Source organism: Bos taurus, chromosome 20, assembly GCF_002263795.3.
Source record: "Bos taurus isolate L1 Dominette 01449 registration number 42190680 breed Hereford chromosome 20, ARS-UCD2.0, whole genome shotgun sequence".
Classification (NCBI taxonomy): Eukaryota; Metazoa; Chordata; class Mammalia; order Artiodactyla; family Bovidae; genus Bos; species Bos taurus.
This window is the reverse complement of record NC_037347.1, coordinates 31,906,913-31,934,489: the sequence shown is the minus strand read 5'-3', so window position 1 is coordinate 31,934,489 and position 27,577 is coordinate 31,906,913. Positions and strand designations below refer to the sequence as shown.

At 41.3% G+C, this 27,577-nt stretch overlaps 1 protein-coding gene and 1 long non-coding RNA gene across 2 annotated transcripts in view; one reads left to right on the top strand and one right to left on the bottom strand.

Annotated features, from left to right (window-relative positions):
* The window catches only part of LOC112443004 (uncharacterized), a 118,063-nt gene that overhangs the window by 10,511 nt on the left and 79,975 nt on the right, over positions 1-27,577 (bottom strand). The window lies entirely within an intron of this gene.
* The window catches only part of GHR (growth hormone receptor), a gene marked incomplete at its 5' end in the record, with an annotated part of 173,669 nt that overhangs the window by 108,883 nt on the left and 37,209 nt on the right, over positions 1-27,577 (top strand). The window contains 1 exon segment of the mRNA NM_176608.1: positions 22,344-22,473. Within this exon segment, the coding sequence (NP_788781.1) occupies positions 22,344-22,473 (130 nt within the window).

Below are 27,577 nucleotides of genomic sequence, written 5' to 3'. Positions count from 1 at the left end.
GAAAGTATGGGCTTTGAAATAGGACTTCCTAGGCATGGTATTTTCCATCTGTAGGTCAAAGTTTTCCCATATTTACCATGGGATACCATCAGTCCCCACCTCATAATACTTGTTAGAAAGACTGAATGAGTTAATACACCAAAGCTCTGAGGACAGTCTGAGAGATAGCCAGTTCAAACACCGACAATAGGTATTAGCTCTTGTTATCCTAATATTTATATTACTATCAACCCTAGTATGTGAATTCAGTTCAGTTCAGTCGCTCAGTCATGTCCGACTCTTTGTGACCCCATGAATTGCAGCAAGCCAGGCCTCCTTGTCCATCACCAACTCCTGGAGTTCACTCAAACTCACATCCATCGAGTCCGTGATGCCATCCAGCCATCTCATTCTCTGTCGTCCCCTTCTCCTGCCCCCAATCCCTCCCAGCATCAGAGTCTTTTCCAATGAGTCAGCTCTTCGCATGAGGTGGCCAAAGTACTGGAGTTTCAGCTTTAGCATCATTCCTTCCAAAGAACACCCAGGGCTGATCTCCTTCAGAATGGACTGGTTGGATCTCCTTGCAGTCCAAGGGACTCTCAAGAGTCTTCTCCAACACCACAGTTCAAAGGCATCAATTCTTCTGTGCTCAACTTTCTTCACAATCCAACTCTCACATCCATGCATGACCTTTGTTGGCAAAATAATGTCTCTGCTTTTGAATATGCTATCTAGGTTGGTCATAACTTTCCTTCCAAGGAGTAAGCATCTTTTAATTTCATGGCTGCAGTCACCATCTGCAGTGATTTTGAAGCCCAAAAAAATAAAGTCTGTGAATTACAGTAGCCAAATTTCCTGGGTGAAAGATGATTAGCATTTATTAAGTGGGCACTTTTTAGAGTTTATCTCACAATAACTCAGTAAGATAACTCTTACATTCCCGTTTCACTGAATTTGAGAACATTAAGACTCCAGAACCATATGTTATTTTCTAAAATCAGATAAACAAGGAATCAAACTCAGAACACTTGCCCCAAAGCCTTAGCTCCATCTACTACTTTTGTCTTGTTCTAAAACCCAGGATTGTTCTGTCAGTCCCTACCTTGATCAAAAACAGCAATGCAAAGCAGAGGTAACAGTAAAAGAGAGAATTAATGCTGTGCTTATGAAATTACATCATGGGCATGTAACAGATGCGATTGTTCTGTCAGTCCCTACCTTGATCAAAAACAGCAATGCAAAGCGGAGGTAACAGTAAAACAGAGAATTAATGTTGTGCTTATGAAATTACATCATGGGCATGTAACAAATGCAGTGCAGCTGTATTGGCTCAGTGGATAACAACCATGCTGCTCTGTGCTGAGAGTTGTCCAAGTCCATAAATAAAGTCACGTTAATAATTATGGTATGGTGAGAGACCACCCAGGAAACCTTGCTTGATATACGAAGTGGCAGCTGTGGCTTCTAATGGAGAGTTAACTGCTGCTTGAATCAGTGCTGAATCATGGCTCCAGGGGGATATTAAGACTGCTCTGTCCATGGAAGATGTGAAACTCAACAGCTGACCCGACCACTTGTCATTGTTGACGATCCTATAAATTTCTCTTAAGACAGGAACTTTATGTTCTAGTTCAAACCAAGTGAATATTTCCTGTTTGTTGACCCACACTTCATGGGTGATAAGTCATCAGTTTAGAGAGATTCTTTTACTCCTCTTTACTGTAAGGGTTATTATAGTTCTATCAAATGGTCAGAGGGAATGCCTGCATATTTCCACTTCACCAAATACACTAGCTGTTCCCTCTTGTTTCCTGTCTCCTCTTTACTTTGGGGCTTCCCAGATGGCTCAGTGGTAAAGAATCCGCCTGCCAAGCAGGAGATGTGGGTTCGATCCCTGGGTTGGGAAGATCCCCTGGAGAAGAAAATGGCAACCCACTCTAGTATTCTTGCCTGGGAAATCCTATGGACAGAGGAGCCTGGTGGGCTGCAGTCCATCGGGTCACAAAAAGTCGGACATGACTTAGTGACTAAACAACAACAACAACCATACTTTTACTTTTTCTCTCATCTGTTTATTAATGGTACCCTGAATTTTAAAACCAAGATAGTGGTGCAAAGGCAGTGGGAAATATACTAGTTGTGAATTTCAGAGATCTGGTGCAAATCCCACTTCTGCCTGTTAGCTGAATGAACTTAAATGAGACATTTAACCTCTCAAAGTCTTACATTCCCATCTGTAAAGTGGGAATATCACTGACTGCCTTCTATGGTTACCTTGAGCATTAAATGTACATGTTTCTGGAACATAGTTGCCTGTAGTAAGTGTTAGCTGAATCTGTCCCAGTGCCCTGCCACCACCTCCATGTAAGCAAAGATACATTTCAGAAGACCAAAAAGAGGCTTCTCTTTCAAGGTAAAGATTTACAGTCTCTTCTTAAATGAATCCATTCTAGTATTTAATTTTCTTTATGGGTCAAATATTCTCTCATATCTTACTGAAGTTCACAGCATGAATATAATACTGTCTTTGAAGAGGGAGCCCCTAATGATCTCAGGCCAGCAAGGAAACCTCTGCTCTTTCTCCCTTTGTGGTTACCATACAGCAGCAGTCGCCAACCTTTTTGGCACCAGGAACCAGTTTCATGGAAGAAAATTTTTCCATGAACCAGGAATGGAATGGGAGGGATGGTTTGGGGATGATTCAAGTGCATCACATTTATTGTGTACTTTATTCCTAATTTAATGCTGCCACTGATTTGATGGGAGGTGCCAGTCCATGGCTGGAGGTTGGGGACCTCTGCCATACAACACACTCTGCCAGAGAGTTGGGACCCAAAAATATACAAATCAATGAGGGAAGCAAAAATAGCGATTCCTATGCCTCTCTCAGAGAATTTGGTCTGGAGTGGAGCACTGAAACCTAGGTGTTTCTCAAGTTGCCCTGGTGGCGAGCACAGTGGTTACCCAAGACTAAGTATACCTTCCGCTCCAGGATTTATGTAGATCATTGATCATAGCTCCACAAAGTAGAGAGAGCCAACATGGAGGAAAAAACTACTGGGGCTAAGGAAATGCCTCATCCGGGAAGGAAATTCTCTTGTACCTGCCCCAGAATACCAAACGATTTTCTCCATGACCACATCAACCTTTTTAAGCAATTCCTCACTTTGCTGTGTAGTTCAAAATTGTGAATACATTTTAATTAATTCTCTTGCTTATAAGAGTTCATTTGACAGGATTAATTATAGGAATAAACACTTAGCTTATCCTGTGGTATATTTCTGCTCTAGTATCTGGGTCCTTGTATCACACATAGCTGCATTTTTTGTGATGGTCAGATGCCTTCTCTTTACTATTCCTTGCACCTTTGTGCTTCCAACAATAATTCTTTAAGGATAAAGGCATTTGGAGAGTTGTAGGAGGATAAGGTCTAGTGGTCTGCCCTGGACCTGTGTACCTAAATGTATACCTTATAAGTTAAGCCTGAAAAGGGGATGAATGCAAATAGAAACCAATAGAGTCTAAAGAATTTAAAAATTAATGTTCTGTATTGACCTTAGTAGTCTGTAAGCCTCTGGACCTCATTTGGCTCATTCATCTGTAAAGGGATTATGCTCAGTCATAGGTCACTGAAGTTTGGATTCTATATCCCAATATTTAGTAAAATTTTTTTAAAACTCACAAAATATATGCTTCCATATTTATAATTTATGTGCGGTGTTCTAATATATTTTGTTACAGAATGTTCATAAAAATATACATTTTAAAGTCTTAAGTTGAACCAACAACATTATAAAATAGTCCCGTGTTTGATAAAACAAAATACTTCCTGCAGTGTGTTTGAAGTTTACTTCTTTTGGAGAAAGAAGTCTTCATTTAACAATTTAGGAAACACAGTTTGAAAGGTTGGATCTGTGCTACATTTATTTCATTACTTTGCATTAATTACAATCTCAGTCTCATATCTGAAAAGAATAAGATATATCAAGTTAGATGTTAACAAAAATGAAGAGTAGTTGTAGAAGATGTCAATCTATATTTCAAATCGTCTTTAGGATAATTTCCCCTTTTGGAAATCAGCTTCCTATCAGATTTGGATAAAGCTATTCTACGGGTAAGAAAAGCATCAGCGAGGCCAGTGCCTTATTGTTGACTTGGGCTGGCATCATTAGAATTACTTTCAATAATAGATTTCTTTACTTGAATATTTTTCCTCAGTTTTTTTAATTGAAGTATGGTTGATTTACAATGTTGTGCCAATCTCTGCAGTACAGAAAAGTGATTCAGTTATACACATATATACACTTTTTTTTATATTCTTCTCCATTATGGTTTAGCCCAGGATATTGAATATAGTCCCCATGCTGTACATTAGGACCTTGTTGTTCTTCCATTCTATACGTAACAGTTTGCATCCACCAAACCCACACTCCTGGTGCATCCCTCTCCCTCCCGCTCTCCTCCTCGGCAACCACAAGTCCGATCTCCACGTCTCCGAGTCTGTTTTGCAGGGAGGTTCATTTATGCCATATTTTAGATTCCACATATAAATGATATCATTGCATGAATATTTTTAAATCATTTATTTCCTATGTTATGATTAGCTAAACCACCATAATATCAGTTTAATCTGTTTAGCCATTAAATCAGCCATGTAGAACCTATTTTTAAAAATGCCCTAACATGTTAAAAAAAAGAGACAAGTGAAAGAACTACTCACCAACTCTCTAAACTGTGCCTCCCCATCCTTCCCGCAGAACCCTTCTTGTGCCAAATGTGGTGTGTGACTCTGACACAAGCTGAATGAAGGCTCCCTGTGACTCTCCATGTTCATTATTAGTAGACCTGAATTTCTATGTTAAATAAACAACATATGTTAATAAAAGCTTTAGTGTGTTCTTTTCATTCCCAGTGGATCATTTTACACAGTCCATTTTGAAGACGATGACTTAGACAGTCCTTCAGTCCTTTTGGTGATTAGGTAGCCTCTGATTTTTCTAAATACCTGCCAGTATTTAGAGCCTGCTTTTGTTAATACACATTTCCACCCTGTGCATCGTAAGAGTCACATCCTGCAACATCTCTTCCCAGACCTGTCTTCTCACTACTGCACATCCCCTATCCTCTGGTAGCCAGAGAAAAGATTCTGTAAATAAATAAAATATTGCCCTACCTGCCAAGAGCCAATGATTCTACAGTTCAACACTGCAACAATCCACCACAATTTTTAGCACCCTACCATACATAAGAAGGAATCTCAGTAAAAAACACAAGAACCACCACTTCAAGAATGTTTGAGAGCATGCAAGAGATTAATACTTGTGAACTTCCACTTTATTCAGTGAATATTGTATGAACTACAATCTGTGTGTAGTTTCCTTTTGTTTTCAATTTCCTAGTTAACTGACTATATACCTAGATACCTATTTGCTGCCATCTAGTGTAATAAAAATAGGTTAATTATGCATGGAATTCTGGACTCATTACGTGGTTGAATGTTAGTACTTAAAATACTTCATCTGGGTTTCTTAAAAGCTTTCGAAGTGCCTAATAGTGGCCTGTTTTTTCTAAAAACAGGGATCCAAGACATGGTTTAATATTGTCATAGAGTCTAGGGCTCAGGATTTAGCTTGGTTCACTCTATAAATGTGACACTTTGAAATTTGGTGAGGCATTAGAGGTTGTCAGATGTGAAGTAAGTCCATAATGATCATCAGGTCGGCATGTTTAGTGCCCGTGATTGTCCCTTCGTGGAGGCAGTGGAGCACGTAGCCTCGCTTCTTACCAGCTGTGTAACCTTGGCCAATTCATTTCTCTCTCTTTTAACATTATATTCTTCAGCTGAGTGAAATGGTGGGCCTCGCTGAGTATAAGTTTATCTGTAGTCACACCTCTAAGAGTGTGTGACTACATATAAACTTCTGTTTAGAATTGCCAAAGTCATGTTCCCAGAATTCTCTTTTTATGTCTGTAATAAATGTTGCTCCTCTAATTCTTCTATATGTTTGTTTGTCTTTTGGGTTATGGTTAGGAGTGAGTGGAAATCCTGACTTGGAAGAGAGAGAAGCAAATATGGGCCATGATTGTATGTCCTTTATTCTTGAGAGTTCCCCCAATGGAATGTTGTCTACCTGTGGATAAGCAGATATTCACCAAGGTGCATTTAACCGCCTCTCTTAACTCACAGTGGCAAATTTAGAAGTATAATATCTGTTGCAAATTTAGAAGTATAATATCTGTTATAAATGATCAACTTCCTAAAATGCACCTCCATTTTTTCTCTCCTCCCATCCAAACTTTTCTATGAAAGATCCTAGATCCATTGTAATTTATACTGCTTCTCACTTTCTTTATACGGATCAATACAGCTACTCCAGTATTTCCTAAATGGTTTATTTTCTGATCATTTTATATGTGTACATCTTATTTCCCCAACTAGACTGAAAACTTCACAGAAGCATGGACTGTTGTTAGTTTCCTGTTTCCATGAGGGGATTTGACACTGCTAGTTAGGGATACATATGACTCTGACCATAAGCATGCTCTTCTGATTTGCATCGGTTAAAAGGTGAAGTACAAGACCTTCTCAGACCAAGTACAGGACACTTAATCTCTAAGCTGTAGTCTCTACATGCTATCTGACAGCTCGTAGAAGCTGATAAATCTCTGAGCCTGATGCCAAAAAAGCAACCTTACCATAAAGAGAAAACCCAAATAAAACTGAAAGCAGCAGTGCAGTGTATGAGGAAAAACATTTTGAAATGAAAAGAATCTGGATTGAAACCCCAGCCTTGCTGCTTGCTGGTTTGTGCTTTGGCTAAAAATGTTGTACCTTTACTGAAGTTAAACTTCCTTATCTATAAAGTAAAGGTTATTATACTCTCATACACCATTCCTCACAGAAGAGATAGATGTCAAGATGAGATGAGAAGTATGGGGCAAGAACTTAGCACATATGAGAAGTTCAGTCCATGGTAGTCAAAAATAACTTTTACACATTAATATATACAATATACAATAAAAATGATTCCATTTATTAATTGTAAGTGCAATTTCATTATAATCAGGGCGTTGGTAATTGAGGTACTAAAGTGAGTGGTACATTCCCATGGAGCACTGGTTCTTACCAGGGGTGAGTCTCACCCCCAGGGGACATTTGGCACTAGCTAGAAATAGTTTGGTGGTCACAGCTGGAGGAGAGGGCAGAGATGCTGACATCTCGTGGGTAGAGAATGATGCTAAACATCCTCCCGTGCTCAGAATTGTTTTGTAATTGCTCAGTCATGTCCAACTCTTTGCAACACCATGAACTGTAGCCCACTAGGCTCCTCTGTCTATGGGACTTCCCAGACAACAATACTGGAATGGTTGCCATTTCCTTCTCCAGGGGATCTGCCCGACCCAGGAATTAAACCTGTGTCTCTTGCATCACCTGCATTGGCAGGCAGATTCTTTACCACTCAGCCACCTGGGAAGCTCAGGATAGCCCTCACAATAAAGAGTTAGCTGCCCTAAAGTATCAACCCTGCTATAGAACCTAGAGAGCCCATTACTTCTGACAAAAATGTGTTTTACATTTGAGACTGACTGGATACATGAATAAGAAAGTAGTTTCCATTTTGGTGGATTCTAAGTAGATTTGCCTAGTTGTTGGAGAAGACTCTTGAGAGTCCCTTGGACTGCAAGGAGATCCAACCAGTCCATTCTAAAGGAGATCAGTCTTGGGTGTTCTTTGGAAGGAATGATGCTAAAGCTGAAACTCCAGTACTTTGGCCACCTCATGCAAAGAGTTGACTCATTGGAAAAGACCCTGATGCTGGGAGGGATTGGGGGAAGGAGGAAATGGGGACGACAGAGGATGAGATGGCTGGATGGCATCACTAACTCGATGGACGTGAGTTTGAGTGAACTCCAGGAGTTGGTGATGGACAGGGAGGCCTGGCATGCTGCAATTCATGGGGTCACAAAGAGTCGGACACGACTGAGCGACTGAACTGAACTGAAATATCTTTCTGGGCTTCCCTGGCGGCTCAGATGGCAAAGAATCTGCCTGCAATGCAGGAGACCTGGGTTCGATCCCTGGGTTGGGAAGATACCATGGAGAAAGGAGTGGCTTCCCACTCTAGTATTCCTTCCTAGAGAATTCCATGACAGAAGAGCCTAGCAGGCTAGTCTTTGGGGTTGCAAAGAGTCAGACACAACTGAACAACCAACTTTTACTTTTTTCAAATACCTTTCTATGTGAACCATTTCCGTGTTTCAGAGTCTCATTGTGAATCATACTTTTAGACTAAATTATTACAATGTATAAGGCCCTGTTATATTTCAAAAATAGCCTGGAAACTCAATAGATGAAGGCGTGAGGACCTAACTAATCCACATGAGTAAATACGAGAGCTTTATATACAATTTTAAATTTAGTGAGTTTGTCCTCTGTAATAATGGTGATGGTTCTTTGTTGAAAACCAGTCACATGTCAGGCACTTTATGTAAATAATCTGATTTAATTTTCAGCAACCTGATAGGTATTTTGCTTTCATTTTGCACATGGGAAAATATAATATTTCTAGCAAGTTCCACATCTGAGATTCACACCCACATTCAGCTGGCCTTCAAGCCTGTGCTCTTTCTGCTGCTCCGTGATGCCCCTATTCACCAAGGGTCTAAGACTGGAAACAGAGGCAGGTGTGTTTTAGAGGAAATAAGGTAGGAAAGAAACATCGATTAGGGGCTTCGCTCAGGAAGGTTGGATTGGGTCTCTTGCTGAGGGGCCCATGAGTGTCCATGAACTAGGTGAAAACCTGGAGCTTTCTCAGGACAGTGGATCAGAGAGAATGGATTTGTTGAAATGGGTATTAGCTCTATACCTCAAATTTATACAGCTTGCCAGTTTAGCAACTTTTTTTAGGTCTTCCATGTTTAAGCTGATGCAATGAATTTTCTGAATTCTTCCTTTTTAGTTAAGTATTTTTTCTTTTGAAATCAGTTCTACCATCTAAGCAAGTACTGTCAAATAGAAATGCGAGTGCTACATATGCAGTTTGAGGGCTTTCCAGGTGGCACAATGGCAAAGAACCTGCCTGCCAATGCAGGAAGCAAGAGATGCAGGTTCAATCCCTGGGTCAGGAAGATACCCTGGAGTAGAAAATGGCAGCCCACTCCCATATTTTTGCCTGGAAAATTCCATGAACAGAGGAGCCTGGCAGGCTACAGTCCATGGGTTCGCAAAGAGTCAGACACAACTGAGCACCACCCACCCCACACACACATACAATCTTAAATTTTCTATTAGCCACATTAAAAAAGTAAAAAAAACAGGTAAAATTAACTTTTATATCTTATTTAGCTGAATATTAAATAAGATATATTTATACTATAATTTCAACATGTAATCAACCTAATAAAACGGTATTGTGATATTTTACATTATTTTTTCATAATCTTCAAAATTCAGTGTGTATTTTACATCACACTTTGGGATGCCAAAGTTTCAGAGAAATGAAATGTAGTCCTATTGAAACAAAGTTATATTTAAGGCAAAAACATTTTACACTGCTTTCATTTTTAAATGTAAATTAATTAAAATTGAATAAAATTAAAAATTCAAAATCTTGGTCACAGTGTCCCCATTTCAAGTCCTCAATTGCAACATGACACTAACAGCTACCATACTGGATGACACAGATCTAAATTCTTGCCCCTTGGAATGTGGTCACCAGAAGCAGCATCCAGAAACTTGTGAAAAGTTCAAAATCTCAGGTCCTACCTACTGAATCTGCATTTTAACAAGATTTCAACTTTGGATTTCTCATACTAAAGTTTGAAAAGCATCTCTCTCAAAAAACGTGAATCTCTCCAACAGAGAACTGCAGGAGTGAATAAATGAAGAACTACGAGGATTTAGGAAATTTGCTGCTGGAGCACTGCCAGGGCTTGGTATGATGTGTTCCACTGAGACATAGTCATTTCCCACAAAGGCAGCCGTGGCCATTCTACTGTGTGCACTGACACAGGGCTGTCCTGGAGCCCGGAGCTGGCTCTACTCCCAGGATCTATGGCGCAGAATCTCACACTAACGTCCATGACTCCCACAGTTAAGGCAGCTGCATTCTCACAACACCGTATATGCTTAAAACTGCAACTTTAAATCCCCCAAAACACAGCTGCGAGCATGTGTTTCTGCTCCACACAGTGGAATTTAAGGCTGGGCCTTCCTGGGAGACCCCAGGAAGATCACCCACAGAGGGGCTTGTGCTGTCCACCACACTGCCATCTCGGAGATTTCAGTGCATGCTGCTTTGCCTTGCTAACCTTATTTGGTGTGTTTTTCACAGGACTCGGCATTTAAGGGGCCTTTCAATATATCTGCTAAGGAATTCATTGTACTAATCTAACACAGAAGCTCATTGTTCTAATTCAGAGGTTCCCAACCGTGCTTGCATGTTAGAGTCACCTGGGGCATTTTTTAAAATACAAATGCCTAAGTAGCACTTCAGTCTTTTTCCCTCTGTACATTGAGAGTAGTGTTTATATTTTTAAAGATATAAGTGACATCTAACACTGTATAGGCATCACCCCATCTAATTAAATTAGATCTCTGGAAGGTATGTTGTTAAAGACCACCAGGTGATGTAAATGTGCAGCCAGCGTTGAGAACCACCGGTCTAATTTAAAAGAGCCCTTAGCTGGCAGTCAGAGACCTTAAGTTAATCCTTCTCAATCTTTAATGTACATAATACAGATAACTTGGGAACTTGTTAGAATGCAAATTCTGATTCAACCCAAAGAGGACAAATAAGCCCAACCTTATGTACAGATATGTCCCTCGTGGCATTTGGTTCTTGACCATCATCAATCTTTTTCCATCTCAGCAAACTAGGATTAGTTCACCACTCTCTCCTTATTCATCTTTGAAGACTTCATCTGTCTCTCTATCCTCAGCTATTAGTCATCACAAGATTCTTTGATTTCCTAAAAGCAATTATTATCTTTATTGGAACTACCTTTTATTGTTAACTACTTCTCACATATTATTTCCTGTACTACTACAGCTCTTCAAAGGCAGACTCCATGTGTCATGTTATTTTCATAATTCCCATAACACTCAAAAGACTACCTTACACATAATGGGTACCACATAAATGCTTCTTGACTAATAGAGTGTCTATATGAAAGTCTCTTTAAAATCCCAAACAAGTTAAAAATGCAAGATGTTTTTCATTGTTGAGAAGACAAAAAAAAATTCAATGTTTGTGTTAGCTTTTTCCATTCTGGGTACATATTTAAATTTTGGAGAACTACTTTGTAAGTTAATAGTCTTATTTGTTTGGAAGAGGGTATTATCGTCATTTTACACCAGATAATTCTTTGTCATCTGGTCACAGGAAGTCTCCTGTGCACTGTAGGGTGTTTCACAGCATCTCTGGCCTCTACCTGAAAAATGTCACCCCTCCCCCAGCCATGACAATCCAGTATGTCTCCAGCAAACATCTACTGGGAAGGAAACCCACCCTGGTTGACAGCTCTTGGTTTAGAAGAATGAAGAGTGACACAGCTGCCTTGCTGCAGCACTAAATACCTTTAAAAATTCATATACACACACACACAAGAATTACAAGCTATGTTCCTGAGAAATATGTATATAAGTATTTATAGAAAAATGTTCTCTCATATTTTGGAAGCCATGGCTGTGTATACCATATTTATCTTTGCATTTGTCATACTGGACATTCTTTTATGGAAATAGAAATATATACATGAAACATTTTAAAAATCTGAATATAGACTTCAGAATTCAAACATGTGGTGGGAATAAATTATACCAAGCGAGAAAGTATCCACAGAGCAAAAGTTATGAAGAAAGAATGACCAGGCGAATCTCTCTCAGGGAACTGGCCCAGCCTCTTGCTAGAAAATTGTCTGCTGCGCCATCATCCTTGGACATTTACTGTTCCAGCAAGTGATGCTCATTAAGCTGGAGCCTGGCACATAAACAGATGTTCAATGATTGTTGAATAAGTGGACAATTGAATGAATTCATGTTGCATGTGCCTGTAACCCTAAAACTAAAAAACTTTGGTGTCCTCATTACAAAAGACCCTGTTTTACTGCATTTGAAACTCCAAACCTTAGAAATGCAATTACATAGAAGACTACATCATCATCAGTGAGAATTAAACGGCCTTGACAAAATTACAAGGATGGGAAAATAAAGACTCATTCATCATTTGGTTTCTTCTGGCGATTGAAGGTTCCCCTGAGACTTTAGGAGGTTTGTGTTTTTCAGTGACAAGAGTTTTGACTTTGGCAAAGCATGGCTATACTTTTAGGCTTGGATGAGAATATACCCACATGTACTTTCCCCTCCCATTCCTGGCAAAGAACTTGTCTGTGAGAACCAGACAAGAGGCTCCAGTGGTGGGAACAAGCAGGATGTCTTCTGGACTCAGAAGGGAAAAGATGATATAAGTCAGTGGTTCTTGAATCCTTCTGTCCTTTAAAATCGCTGAGGAGCTTTTAAAAATCCAATAGCCAGATAACTAAATTGGTGATTCCATATATTATCAGTTAAAGTAGAATCTCAAAGAGTAGAACACAGCATCAGTAATTATTTTTAATTCCCCAGATTCCAGCATCAGTTCAGTTCAGTCGCTCAGTCGTGTCCGACTCTTTGCGACCCCATGAATCGCAGCACTCCAGGCCTCCCTGTCCATCACCAACTCCCGGAGTTCACTCAGACTCACGTCCATCAAGTCAGAGATGCCATCCAGCCATCTCATCCTCTGTCGTCCCCTTCTCCTCCTGCCCCCAATCCCTCCCAGCATCACAGTCTTTTCCAATGAGTCAGTTCTTTGCATGAGGTGGCCAAAGTACTGGAGTTTCAGCTTTAGCATCATTCCTTCCAAAGAAATCCCAGGGCTGATCTCCTTCAGAATGGACTGGTTGGATCTCCTTGCAGTCCAAGGGACTCTCAAGAGTCTTCTCCAACACCACACTTCAAAAGCATCAATTCTTCAGCACTCAGCCTTCTTCACAGTCCAACTCTCACATCCATACATGACTACAGGAAGAACCATAGCCTTGACTAGATGGACCTTTGTTGGCAAAGTAATGTCTCTGCTTTTCAATATGCTATCTACGTTGGTCATAACTTTCCTTCCAAGGAGTAAGCGTCTTTTTATTTCATGGCTGCAGTCACCATCTGCAGAGATTTTGGAGCCCAAACAAATAAAGTCTGATACTGTTTCCCCATCTATTTCTCATGAAGTGATGGGACCAGATGCCACAATCTTCGTTTTCTGACTGTTAAGCTTTAAGCCAACTTTTTCACTCTCCTCTTTCACTTTCATCAAGAGGCTTTTTAGTTCCTCTTCACTTTCTGCCATAAGAGTGGTGTCATCTGCATATTTGAAGTTATTGATATTTCTTCCGGCATTCTTGATTCCAGCTTACAATGTGCTAATTCTGAGTACAGCCCCTCTGCCAGCCACCTATTTCCAGGAATTGGGATCATTTCACTAAAAAGAACCTGATAACCTCATTCACAAGTGCTTCAGCTAAGTTTCACTTGGGACATTTTCATATGGCCAGGGGATCCAGTAGTCTTTTCTTAAGATTTTTTTTTTTGACGTGGATCATTTTAAAGTCTTTATTGAATTTGTTAGAATTTTGCTTCAGTTTTATGTTTTGGATTTTTGGCCACGAGTGATCTTAACTCCCTGACCAGGGATAGAAGCCACACCCCCAGCATTGGAAGGTGAAGTCTTAACCACTGGACCACCAGGGAAGTCCCCCTCTAGTAGTGTCTTCTGTGCAGTGAGTTATAAACCCTTATATTGTGACATGCCTAAATTAACAACGCATGCCATATGCTGAGTCATGTCCAGCTCTTTGTGGCCCCATGGACTATAGCCTACCAGTCTCCTGGAATTTTTCCAGACAAGAATACTGGAGTGGGTGCCATGCCCTCCTCCAGGGGATCTTCCTGACTCAGGGACTGGACCCGCGTCTCTTGCGTCTCCTGCATTGGCAGGCAGGTTCTTTACCACTAGCGCCACCTGGGAAGCCCCGTCTAACTTGTGAAGAACTGTTAAACTTTTTCTGCAGTGACTGTACCAGTTTACATTCCTACTGGAGGTTTCAATTATTCTACACCCTCTTGCTTTATATTTTAATTATTTGATTATATTATCTAAGATGTCCCTTGCTTCAACCAAACAAAAAATAAATTTTACTAAATTTAATGTTGTTTCTTTGACATATTAAAACCATGCTATAAGAATTTTTTTTTAAATAATAAAACTATGGCAGTTCTATTTCCTAAGTCAGTTATCCTGCAGGGCAGTAAGTATGCGTCTTGGAGGTGACGCTCCTCTTTCATCTTCCAGCAGGCTATACTGTTAGAACCTGGAGCAGCTGGAACTGCCTTGGTAGATCCCTCTCCCTAGCCAGAGAAAAAACACCAGGGAAAATAGTGCTCCCACCTGCCCACTCAATTTTAAGAGAATTGATGGGAGAAGAGAGAGAGTCTTAGATAGGAAAGTGTGTGACCATTCTGTCCTAGAGAATTGAGTGAAATAATGGGAAAGTACTGTGTATGTGTGTGTGTGAGTTGCTCAGTCGTGTCCGACTCTTCGCAACCCCATGGACTGTAGCCCACCAGGCTCCTTTGTCCATGGAATTTTCTAGGCAAGAATACTGGAGTGGGTTGTCATTCCCTTCTCCAGGGATCTTCCCAACCCAGGGATTGAACCTGGGTCTCTCGCACTTCAGGCAGATTCTTTACTGTCTGAGCCACCAGGGAAAGCAATGAGTAAGCTAAATACACTGAATAAATGCCATGGAGAAGAAAGGAAAGGGGAGAAGAATGATTAATTAATTACCCTGAATATTCAAAACTAGGATTAATTATGTTCAACCACAACGGTTTCAGAAGGGAAGTAAATACATTTGATAATGAAACTGTTCCATGAAAATTAAATAAAACAACAAAACAAACTTTGTGAAAAGATAGAGGCTTAAACGCTAACAGTCCTGCATGCATAGCTCTGTTTCCTGACACTGCCATACAGATGAGCTATCCACAGGGGCCGCATCCAGTTAAGTTCCCTGCCAGACCACATGTGCCGCAAATACTGTTCCAAGACCCTGTAAAGTTCACTTGACTTGACATTCATCTTAAAGTAACTGGATGTTTTCACTAAGTCCTTGTTTTAGTCAACCTTACAGTGTTTTAAATGCACCAAGAATCTATTTTTTAAAGCATACTAGAGTTATTTAAAATAATAAAAAAGAAAGAAATGAATAGTTCAGGGGAAATTTTGTGAACTCTCGGTCTGAACTCTAAGCCATTAAGCGCCTAAGCAGAAGATTTTACAGCTGTGCCTTCCTCATTTCTGCAGAGAACCATAAAGGAAGTCAAGCGTGAAGGTGAATTCCTTACATTTAGTATTGTCCAATGCAAAATACTTTATTGGATTCTTTGCCAATTTCCAGTGTTAAAGATTTTTTTCCAATAGCTTATACAAACTGAGTAGTCACAGTTTCAGAACCATTTGATAATTCGTAGGTTATAAAAAGCCTACCAGACTTTTAAAATGTGTGTTCTTTGACACTAGATTATCTATGTGCTCAGTTGTGTCCAACTCCTTTCAGCTCCTTGGACTGTAGTCCACCAGGCTCCTCTGCCCATGGAATTTTCCGGGCAATACTGGAGTGGGATGCCATTTCCTTCTCCAGGAGATCTTCCCAACCCAGGGATCAAACTTGTGTCTCTTGAATTTCCTGCATTGGCAGGCAGGTTCCTTACCACTAGCACCACCTTGGAAGCCCATTTTATCTCTAAGGCAGCTTACTTACTTAACAATAGTGATCAACCAAGAAGTTTACAGACTTCTTTTACCACATTTTGACAGGCTAGCATCCATCAAAGACAAGACATTTATTTAGTAAAGGGTTTAAGATGCTCTAGGGTGGAGAAATCACTGAATTTCTGAAGCTCTTCAAATAGGTGAGTGCTTTGAAAATAACAAGTGTACTTTGGAGGATGAAGTGAAGTGAAATTCTCTCTGTTGTGTCTGACTCTTTGTGACCCCATGGACTGTACAGTCCATGGAATTCTCCAGGCCAGAATACTGGAGTACCGGGTAGCCATTCCCTTCTCCAGGGGATCTTCCCAACCCAGGGATCAGACCCAGGTCTAATGCATTGTGGGCAGATTCTTTACCATCTGAGCCACCAAGGATGCATGGCCTCAAAGCAGAGGTTCAAAAGGGAAGACTCCAGAAAGCTGGGCAAGGCGTTCTTTTCCCTCCACCTAAGTGTTTACAAGTGTGTGCAAAATACAGTGCCCCCCAGTCCAGAACCTAGTCCCCAGGAAGACCAGCAAATATTTATGCTTTACAAAAAAATAAAAGGTAACATTTTAGAAACACAACTCAACCACCTAGCCCATTCCACTTATTTACTTATGAAGTTCATTTGTCTGTTCTATAAAATTGTCTTTTGTATGCCTTTGCAAGTTTTCATTCTTAATCATATCAACGGCCTTTGTTTTCTTTCCTTACTGTCTATGCCACCCAATTCAAAAGGCAGCTGTCAACTGTCTGCGCTCAGTTATGCTTTGGTCAGAGAGCAAGGTTGTCTCTTCACAAGATACTGAGTCCCCAGCCCCCTTTCAGCAGTGATAACAAGTGTCCAGGACTGTTGACAGCAGATGGTCCACATGACAGGCTATAGGGGAGGTTGTACATTGAAGGGCACGTGGCTGCAGTGTGCCTGCCTTCCCCTCCATGACCTGGTGCTCCAGGAAGAACGTTGTCCTTTCCTTCCAAAAGCCCCTTTCCTTCTAGCCTTCCCCTCCCACTTCAATTGCTCCTCTTCTTCCTTCTCTTCTAACCCTGAACCCTCAAGCACACATTGGGCACTTGTATGTGATTTCATTTGGCTTTTGTTTCTGTTTTGTCATGAGTTGAGGATGGGAGAGTGTGACTGGTGAGAGAGGGGAAGAAGGCAAATGACTATTTCAGTGGCAGCAGCTGCTTGATGTCTGTGTCCTGCCCCGGAAGATTGTCTTCCTCCAAAGGGAGAGCCCCTGGGCAGGGAAGGGGGCCCGGCCAGTCTGGCTGAAGAGTCAGTCATGGTCACTGTCAAAGGCGATGTGGGGCAACCAGCAGAGCCTCCCAGCCATTTGTGATCCTTCTGTCATCATAGGATTGAACATAAATCGACTTTTCAAAACTTGAATTGTAATAAAACTCTCTTCAAGCTTTCTTGGAGTAATAATTTCAGTAAGAATACTAGTTTATTTTTAATTTTTATTACCAGTTTATAGTCCACCAGAAATTTGGGCAGGTTTAGCATTTAGATGTAGTATTTTGTATATATATTTGAAATCTCTCTTAGTTCTTCAAGAGTTCATGAACCATTATTATATTCTTTGGAGGCCATAATTAACATTCATATCCTTCTAGCACCCTCCAGAACTTGGCTCACAGGACTAACACCAAGTGACACTCTTCATCTGTAGTTGTGCTAGAACTGATCAGAGAACCTAACGCTATGGAAAGCCAACTTTTCAGTGCTTACATATAGCTGTGTTTCTCTACAGCAGTGGCTGTCTCAACCTGGGCTGCATATTTCAAGCAATGGGTGAACTTTAAAAAATCTCAATGCCCATGCTGCACCCCTGCTACATTTGGTCAAGCCTCTAGGAGTAGACCAAGGGATCAGTATCTTTCACAATTCCTCAGTTGATTCTGATGTGCAGCCACAGTTAGGAAATCCTGCTCTTAGGGCTGCCAGGTTACAGATAACCGAGAGTTTAGTTAGAGCACGTCTGTTTGCTTATCATCTTTCCTTTCTGGGGATTTTTGAGAAGCAAAAGAGAATTATCTAACAAAAAAAGCTACTATTTTTTGCTAGTACCAAGAGTTTAGATAAAATCACATAGATTTGTGTTTTAATCCCATCTGCATACAACAGTAATATAAATATGGGCAGCTCACTTCTCTGAACTCCAGTTTTACCCATTTCTAAGTATAAATAGTACCTGCCTTCTAGAGCTGTTATTAGTGTTAAAGGAGATTATATAAGCATGATATTATCAACATGATGTAATATATAGCACGATGTATGTAAACTAGTAATAATAACTAAAATAAGTATGTCATTACAGTTATTTTCAAAATGGAACTCCAAAGAGAATAAAAATGAATCCCAAATGTATTATTAATATTTTTGAATCTTGAGCATTGTTAATACTAACATTTCTTCAGGAGGCAGGACCACTTGAGTTGAAATAGTCATTTGTCTTAGTGAGAATTTCTCACTAAGGGTCAAAGGTGGTTTCTCCTGTCCATTGCAACATTAAGAGATGCTGTAAATGGATAGTGTACTACACTGTCTTTAGGGCTATACTAAAAAAAAAAAATCACGAACAGGTAAGAAGTATTTCTACTTTAGAAATGACTGTATGTGGCTCATCAAAGAGGAACTCAGAGAGTATCATAACCATTGGTCGTCTTCATAGTGAAACACAGAACAAGTTTCTACTGGGATTTTTAGATCTAATAGGTGCTCATTTTAAGGTTAGGCCAGTACCTCTCAGATTTGGAAAAGCTCAGTATGACTCTAAGGAACTGGACTTAGGAATGCTGAATGTCTTCAACCATAGTGGTAACAGCTGAAGCAGGAGGAAACTAAGAAAAAGAGAAGCAGCCAGCTATACTGCAGTTCTTCTTGCCTCCAAAAGGGAATTTACCCCCTTTCCTATGCTCATGGTGACATATTCTATTTGTGACTTATGTCATTCTTAAATGGTTCTTTGAAGTTCTGATGTGCTCAGTGACTCCTTGCAACCCCATGGACTGTAGCCTGCGAGGCTCCTCTGTCCATGGGGATTCTCCAAGCAAGAATACTGGAGGGGAGTGCCATGCCCTCCTCCAGGGGATCTTCCCAACCTAGAAATTGAACCCAGGTCTCCTGCATTGCAGGCGGATTCTTTACCATCTGAGCCACCAGAGAAGCCCAATATATTAGATTTATTCCTTATATATCAACAACATTCAAACATTTACTATGGTTAGTATTTTTCCCTATCCTTCCTCCACATGGACTTAGCAGGTGGGCCTGCTTCAGATTCTCTCACAGGGCTGTGCTCAAAGTGCCAGCAAGGGCTGTGGTCTCATCTGTGGTGTGGACTGGGGAAGGATCGGTTTCCACACTCACTGAGCAATTGTTTCCCAGGATTCAGCTCTTGAAGGGTTGTTAGACTGAGGGCCTCAACTTCTTGCTAATTGTGGACCAGAGGCCACCCTCAGTTCTTTGCTGTGTAGTTCTCACCACCATGGCAGCTTGCTTCAGCAAAACTGTCAAGAGACTCAGCCAGCCAGCAAGACAGAAGTCACAGTCTTTTGTATTCTAATCCCAGATGCGATATCCCCTCAATGCTGTTATATTCCACAGATTCAAGCAAGTTGCTCAAGGGGAGAACATACTTAAGGTTGTGGATAACAGGAGCCTGGGATCCATGGGGCCACAGCACCTAACAGCACACACCCAGCCATAAAAGAAAGGAAAGAAGGAAGGCAAGGAAGAGGCTGCAAGGAAGAAGGAAGAAAAAAAAAAAGGAAGGCAGGGAAAGGAAGACAGGCAATGAAAGACAGACATTTAAAAAAAGACCAAAAAAGTAGCTTTGCTGCACTGCGTCTACAGCAGGATTCCTCTGTGGGCATGTTATTTCATCACATTAGCACCACAACTATGAATTTCCTATTTCTTACTTAAAATGGAAGATATAATGGGGCTTTCTATACATCTGGAGTTAAAAGGAAACAGAATAATCAGGAACAGTAAGTTGAAGCAAGCAAAATGTGTTTCAAATTAATTCTTTTAAGTTCTTTTCCCCCAAGCTAGCAATTTTTTTCCTTCATGTTTCAAGTTTTCTGATTTGATTTATTCTTTTTACCAGTATGTGGCAGGCTTATTGCACAGAGGCTATAGGAACCTGAATGGTGTTTGCATTTGGTGTTCTCTGGCAGTTTCGGCTCAAATGCCAAAATTATATTTTGATTATGTGCATTGTTATTAACAGCTGTTTATGTCACTTAAGGGCTTTCCGGGTGACTTAGCTAGTAAAGAATCAGCCTGCAATGCAGGAGACCCCAGTTCAATTCCTGAGTCGGGAAGATCCCCTGGAGAAGGGATAGGCTGCCCACTCCAGTATTCATGGGCTTCCCTGGTGGCTCAGATGGTAAAGAATCTGCCTGCAATGTGGGAAACATGGGTTCGATCCCTGGGTTGGGAGGATCCCCTGGAGGAGGGTATGGCAACCCACTCCAGTATTCTTGCCTGGAGAATCCCCATGGACAGAGGAGCCTCGAGGGCTGCAGTTCACGGGGTCGCAAAGAATCAGACACAACTGAGCAACTAAGCACAGCACAGCACATGTCACTTAACTGTAAAAGTGACGTCATAAAGTTTAAGAAAGAGTTCATCTATTCCAGCCTCTCTATTGAGGAAGTTGAGGCCCAAATGACTTGGGAAGTTCAAGGCTAAATATTGTCAGAGCTGAGACTAGATCACAGATCTCTCAATTTGAAATCTGGTGTATTTCCTCTCCTCACATTCTGTGCAAAAGAGCAGTCAGAATGTGCATTCCTTCCTCAACATTGCAGGTATTAAAACATGTTTATTGTTGTTGATGTTAAGTCACTAAGTCTTGTCCAACTCCTTGCAATCCTGTGGACTGTGGTCCACAAGGCTTCTCTGTCCCTGGGATTCTCCAGGCAAGAATACTGGAGTGGGTAGCCATTCCCGTGTCCAGAGGATCTGCCCCACCCAGGGATCAAACCCACGTGTCCTACATTGGCAGGCATATTCTTTACCAGTGAGCCACCTGGGAAGCCCTAAAACATGTTAGTTGTGGCTTAAATGTGGTTTATTTAGCACTTATTTTCTGGAAGGATCTAAAAATAACACTTCCAGTGCATCAGCTAATAGAAAAAGGAACTTTTCCAGCAACTCTACTGTATAATAAAGTGTTTGGCTAACAAAACACACACTTTTTTCATTTGCAACAGATCATACAAGCTCCTATGCTTCAGTTAATTAATACTGACCACCATCTTCAAAATGGCTATGGAAATCAGAAAAAGAATTAAAACTGATACACAAAAATTTGTTTTGCCTCAGACCTACTGCAGATTTCATAGATGCAGAGGAGTCTGCTAATATCCTCACATCTAGGTGGCTTTCTCTACTTCCCATGTTAGAATTGATACATATGTATGCATAAGTTATTTAAAGTAGGTATCTATTTAATAAGTTTACTGGCTGAATCTTTTAAAAGAAGGCAAACGTTAGTAACTTTTCATCAAAAATTGGTAAAAAGAGAAAAGGCTCTGTGATGAATGCTGTGGTCCCCACACGACATCCCTTGGGTCCACCTGGTGCCAAGACAGTCATCCATGGTGGTCAGCTGCCACCATGCATATCACTGGGCACATTTCAGGTGCCTGTCAAGGTTTCTAAGAAGTCTAGCAAGGACCCTCGACCCATGTGCAGGTGCAGCCTAGAAGTTCGTGGGCATTTGTACCTCCTGGACAGCCCTCAGCCTTGGGAAGTAGGAGTTGGCATATAACACCCTGGTCTTCCAGACAAGGATACCAGGAAGGCACACTCTGACAGCTTCTCAGAGGGACCTCTGTGGGGTTGCCCCCGCCGGCCACTATGGGAACGAGCTGAATAGCACACACCGTATTAGCTGTTCTCTGCTCCCCACATCCCTCTCTTCCTTTACCGGAGTCACCCTCCTAGTAAACTGCTGCTGCTTCTGCTGCTAAGTCGCTTCAGTCATGTCCGAATCTGTGTGACCCCATAGACAGCAGCCCACCAGGCTCCTCTGTCCCTGGGATTCTCCAGGCAAGAACACTGGAGTGGGTTGCCATTTCCTTCTCCAGTGCATGAAAGTGAAAAGTGAAAGTGAAGTCGCTCAGTCATGTCCAACTCTTAGCGACCCCATGGACTGGAGCCTACCAGACTCCTCCGTCCATGGGATTTTCCAGGCAAGAGTACCGGAGTGGGGTGCCATTGCCTTCTCCTACTTGTGCCCAAGTCCTCATCTCTAACTCTGGTTTCTTAAACAGCATCCCCCACCCCAAGAAATAATGTTGGAAATAAAGACAAAATGGTTTGTTCCTGGAATCAAGGGCTAAGAGAAATAACTGACAACAGCTCTGAAGCTATGGCCCAGAGAAACAGCATTTCTAGAAGTGGTTGCTCTTGATCACTTTAAATGTGTGTCTCATTAGGACCATCCATTACCCTCCTGATTTCATGACTTGTCTTGTCTTTTTACTCTGCAGATTCTTCTGGGAATCCTAAATTCACCAAGTGCCGTTCACCTGAACTGGAGACTTTCTCATGTCACTGGACAGATGGGGCTAATCACAGTTTACAGAGCCCAGGATCTGTACAGATGTTCTATATCAGAAGGTATGGGCTTCATGCTTTTCTGATTTCTCTCCATGAATTTTCTGATGAAAATCCATTGAGTGTCATGCAGTAGTGGGAATGGAAATAATCTTCTTTGGTGATCTAAATGCATTCACCCATTCATTCATTTAAATATATTAGTTAAGCCCTTACTATATGTTGGGTACTATTTTAGATGCTGGAAATATGGCAGTGATGACAAAAAGTCCCTGTCCTCCTGAAGATTAATTTCCAGTGAGGAAAGACAGACAAAAATTTTAAAAATTAAAAAATTAAATTTCAACTGGTATATGGGTTACTGAGAAAAGTAAAGCCAGGAAGAATGTTCAGTTCAGTTCAGTTCAGTCACTCAGTCATGTCCGACTCTATGCGATCCCATGAATCGCAGCACACCAGGCCTCCCTGTCCATCACCAACTCCAGGAGTTCACTCAGACTCATGTCCATCAAGTCAGTGATGCCATCCACCCATCTCATTCTCTGTTGTCCCCTTCTCCTCCTGCCCCCAATCCCTCTCAGCATCAGAGTCTTTTCCAATGAGTCAACTCTTTGCATGAGGTGGCCAAAGTTCTGGAGTTTCAGCTTCAGCATCATTCCTTCCAAAGAAATTCCAGGGCTGATCTCCTTCAGAATGGACTGGTTGGATCTCCTTGCAGTCCAAGGGACTCTCAAGAGTCTTCTCCAACACCACAGTTCAAAAGCATCAATTCTTCAGCACTCAACCTTCTTCACAGTCCAACTCTCACATCCATACATGACCACAGGAAAAACCATAGCCTTGATTAGACGGACCTTTGTTGGCAAAGTAATGTCTCTGCTTTTGAATATGCTATCTAGGTTGGTCATAACTTTCCTTCCAAGAGTAAGCATCTTTTAATTTCATGGCTGCAGTCACCATCTGCAGTGATTTTGGAGCCCCCCAAAATAAAGTCTGACACTGTTTCCACTGTTTCCCCATCTATTTCCCATGAAGTGATGGGACCAGCTGCATGATCTTCATTTTCTGAATGTTGAGCTTTAAGCCAACTTTTTCACTCTCCTCTTTCACTTTCATCAAGAGGCTTTTGAGTTCCTCTTCACTTTCTGCCATAAGGGTGGTGTCATCTGCATATCTGAGGTTATTGATATTTCTCCCGGCAATCTTGATTCCAGCTTGTGCTTCTTCCAGTCCAGCTTTTCTCATGATGTACTCTGCATAGAAGTTAAATATCTGCATGTGCATGAGAGCGTCTGAGGATGAGTGTGTGAGTATGAGTGAGCATGTGTGGGTGCATGAACGTCAGTGTGTAATAGTGGGTAAAGTGTGACTGTGCATGAATGTGGGAAAGCAGGTGAGTATGCATGTGTGAATATGTGTAAACGTGTGGGGTGTGTATGGATGCGCATGAGTGTATCTGTAAATGGGAGCATATGGGAGAGTAAACGTGTGAAAGTGAGCATGCATGAGTGTGTATGCCTGTTGAGAGCCCAGGTGATACCTTAAATGAGGTCTTCAGAGGCCCCTCTATGGTACCTGAGAGCAGAGACATAAAATAGGTGAGAGAGGCCATGTGACTATCTGAAGGAAAGACTGCACAGACAGAGGAAACTGCAATTGGCTGACATGGCAGGTTGGAGGAACGCAGGAGGCTGGCTAGGACAAGGTGGAAGACAAGGAGAGTGACGCGGGGAGAAGTCAGAGGGTTAGATGGGACCAGACCGAGACAAGCCTTGAAGGCCACAGCTCAGCCGACTTCCTCTGTGGTGCAAAGCCATAGGGTTTTTGTTTTTAAGATATGTGTAAGATGGTTTGGTTCCTATGTAGAAAGTCGACTTTGTCTCTGTTAAATTCATTATCTTCAATAAGGGACTGTGATACTTCTCTTTTCCATTTTTACGGGTATCCCATTAAAGAAGAGTGAAGACAAAGATCTTTCAGTGTAATCACCATCCAAGTCACTTATTGCTTGCCCCTCACTTGGTATGATTTGCATTTCTGTATATTCTCATGTTGCACCTTTATGCTCTTTAAAATCCTAGGCTCAAACTCTCTATCATCTTCTCTTGTCCACCCAACCCTCAGGGAAGGCCTAAACCAAGAGGCAAGGTTAGTGGAGACCCCATTAAGTGGTGGTCATCAGTCCCAGGATGGTGCTATTGATCGCCCGGAGGAGCCAGGAAACTAAAGGAAGGGGCAGCAGTCAGTGAAGGGAGAGAGCTTAGGGCCAACCATCCTATATTTCAGTCTGGCTCCAGCCTTTGCTCCAGAGTAGTACTGGACAGATTAGTCATTCTGTCCACAATTCAGCCACCTCATACGCAAAATGAAGATAACAGACCTTGCCCCATGGCTTCTTGGGAGGATTCTATTAACTAATGCATGAAAAAGCCTTATCACAGTGCTTGGTGACAAGCATAGTAAGTACTGAATGAGTAATAGCCGCTATTCTTATTATTGTAGTATGAGAATAATTTAAAATACTATAGAATTCCAGTTCCTGGGCTACAAAAGCATTTTTTTTTACTGCCTATGATTATTGATATGCTATATTCCATTTTTAATGCAGAGCCGGGTGCTTAATTTGCAAATAAATACGTTGAATTAACAACCAGGACGGGCCTTACTCCCCTTCCAGATGTGTGAGAGGTCTCTCAAACATACCCCAAAGGGCACACAAGGATGAGATGCTTGGGCACCAAATGAACTTTTACCCCTGCAAGGCTGATACGCCAGGCTTCCTTGTCCTTCACCATCTCCTGGAGCTTGCTCAAACTCATGTCCATCTAGTCAGTGATGCCATCCAACCATCTCATCCTCTGTCATCCCCTTCTCCTCCTGCCTTCAATCTCCCCAGCATCAGGGTCTTTTCCAATGAGTCAGCTCTTTGCATCAGGTGACCAAAGTATCGGAGCTTCAGTTTCAACATCAGTCTTTCCAATGAATATTCAGGATTGATTTTCTTTAGGATTGACTGATTTGATCTCCTTGCAGCCCAAGGGATTCTCAAGAGTCTTCTCCAACACCACAGTTCAAAAGCATCAATTTTTCAGTGCTCAGCTTTCTTTATAGTCCAACTGTCACATCCATACATGACTACTGGAAAAACCATAGCTTTGACTATACAGACCTTTGTTGGCAAAGTAATGTCTCTGCTTTTTAATATGCTGTCTGGGTTTGTCATAGCTTTTCTTCCAAGGAGCAAGCATCTTTTAATTTCATGGCTGCAGTCACCATCTCCAGTGCTTTTGGAGCCCAATAAAATAAAGTCTGTCACTGTTTCCATTGTTTCCCCATTTATTTGCCATGAAGTGATGATGGGGCTGGAATGCCATGATCGTAGTCTTTTGAATGTTGAGGTTTTTTTGTTTTTTTTTTTTTTAATTTCAAGAGTTTATTTGAGCATCAGTTTGAATTCTTCAGTGCTGAACTGAATGTGGTCAGAAAAGCTCTGAAGACAAGCTGGAGAAGGGCTTTTATAGAGCGACCTCAGAGGCAAAGAAAGAAATTACTTGATGGGGCTACAGTTTAAGTGGTGGCTTTCTTTGGGAAAGCATAGTTGGCCATTTGTGATTGGACATTCTTTTTTTTTTTTTTTAAACTTTACAAAATTGTATTAGTTTTGCCAAATATCAAAATGAATCTGCCACAGGTATACATGTGTTCCCCATCCTGAACCCTCCTCCCTCCTCCCTCCCCATACCATCCCTCTGGGTCGTCCCAGTGCACTAGCCCCAAGCATCCAGTATCATGCATTGAACCTGGACTGGCAACTCGTTTCGTACATGATATTTTACATGTTTCTTTTTTTTTTTCTTCTAATTTTATTTTATTTTTAAACTTTACATAATTGTATTAGTTTTGCCAAATATCAAAATGAATCCGCCACAGGTATACATGTGTTCCCCATCCTGAACCCTCCTCCCTCCTCCCTCCCCATACCATCCCTCTGGGTCGTCCCAGTGCACTAGCCCCAAGCATCCAGTATCATGCATTGAACCTGGACTGGCAACTCGTTTCGTACATGATATTTTACATGTTTCTTTTTTTTTTCTTCTAATTTTATTTTATTTTTAAACTTTACATAATTGTATTAGTTTTGCCAAATATCAAAATGAATCTGCCACAGGTATACATGTGTTCCCCATCCTGAACCCTCCTCCCTCCTCCCTCCCCATACCATCCCTCTGGGTCGTCCCAGTGCACTAGCCCCAAGCATCCAGTATCATGCATTGAACCTGGACTGGCAACTCGTTTCCTACATGATATTTTACATGTTTCATTGCCATTCTCCCAAATCTTCCCACCCTCTCCCTCTCCCTCAGAGTCCATAAGACTGTTCTATACATCAGTGTCTCTTTTGCTGTCTCGTACACCGGGTTATTGTTACCATCTTTCTAAATTCCATATATATGCGTTAGTATACTGTATTTATGTTTTTCCTTCTGGCTTACTTCACTCTGTATAATAGGCTCCAGTTTCATCCACCTCATTAGAACTGATTCAAATGTATGCTTTTTAATGGCTGAGTAATACTCCATTGTGTATATGTACCACAGCTTTCTTATCCATTCATCTGCTGATGGACATCTAGGTTGCTTCCATGTCTTGGCTATTATAAACAGTGCTGCGATGAACATTGGGGTACACGTGTCTCTTTCCCTTCTGGTTTCCTCAGTGTGTATGCCCAGCAGTGGGGTTGCTGGATCATAAGGCAGTTCTATTTCCAGTTTTTTAAGGAATCTCCACACTGTTCTCCATAGTGGCTGTACTAGTTTGCATTCCCACCAACAGTGTAAGAGGGTTCCCTTTTCTCCACACCCTCTCCAGCATTTATTACTTGTAGACTTTTGGATCGCAGCCATTCTGACTGGTGTGAAATGGTACCTCATAGTGGTTTTGATTTGCATTTCTCTGATAATGAGTGATGTTGAGCATCTTTTCATGTGTTTGTTAGCCATCTGTATGTCTTCTTTGGAGAAATGTCTATTTAGTTCTTTGGCCCATTTTTTTGATTGGGTCATTTATTTTTCTGGAGTTGAGCTGGAGGAGTTGCTTGTATATTTTTGAGATTAGTTGTTTACCAGTTGCTTAATTTGCTATTATTTTCTCCCATTCTGAAGGCTGT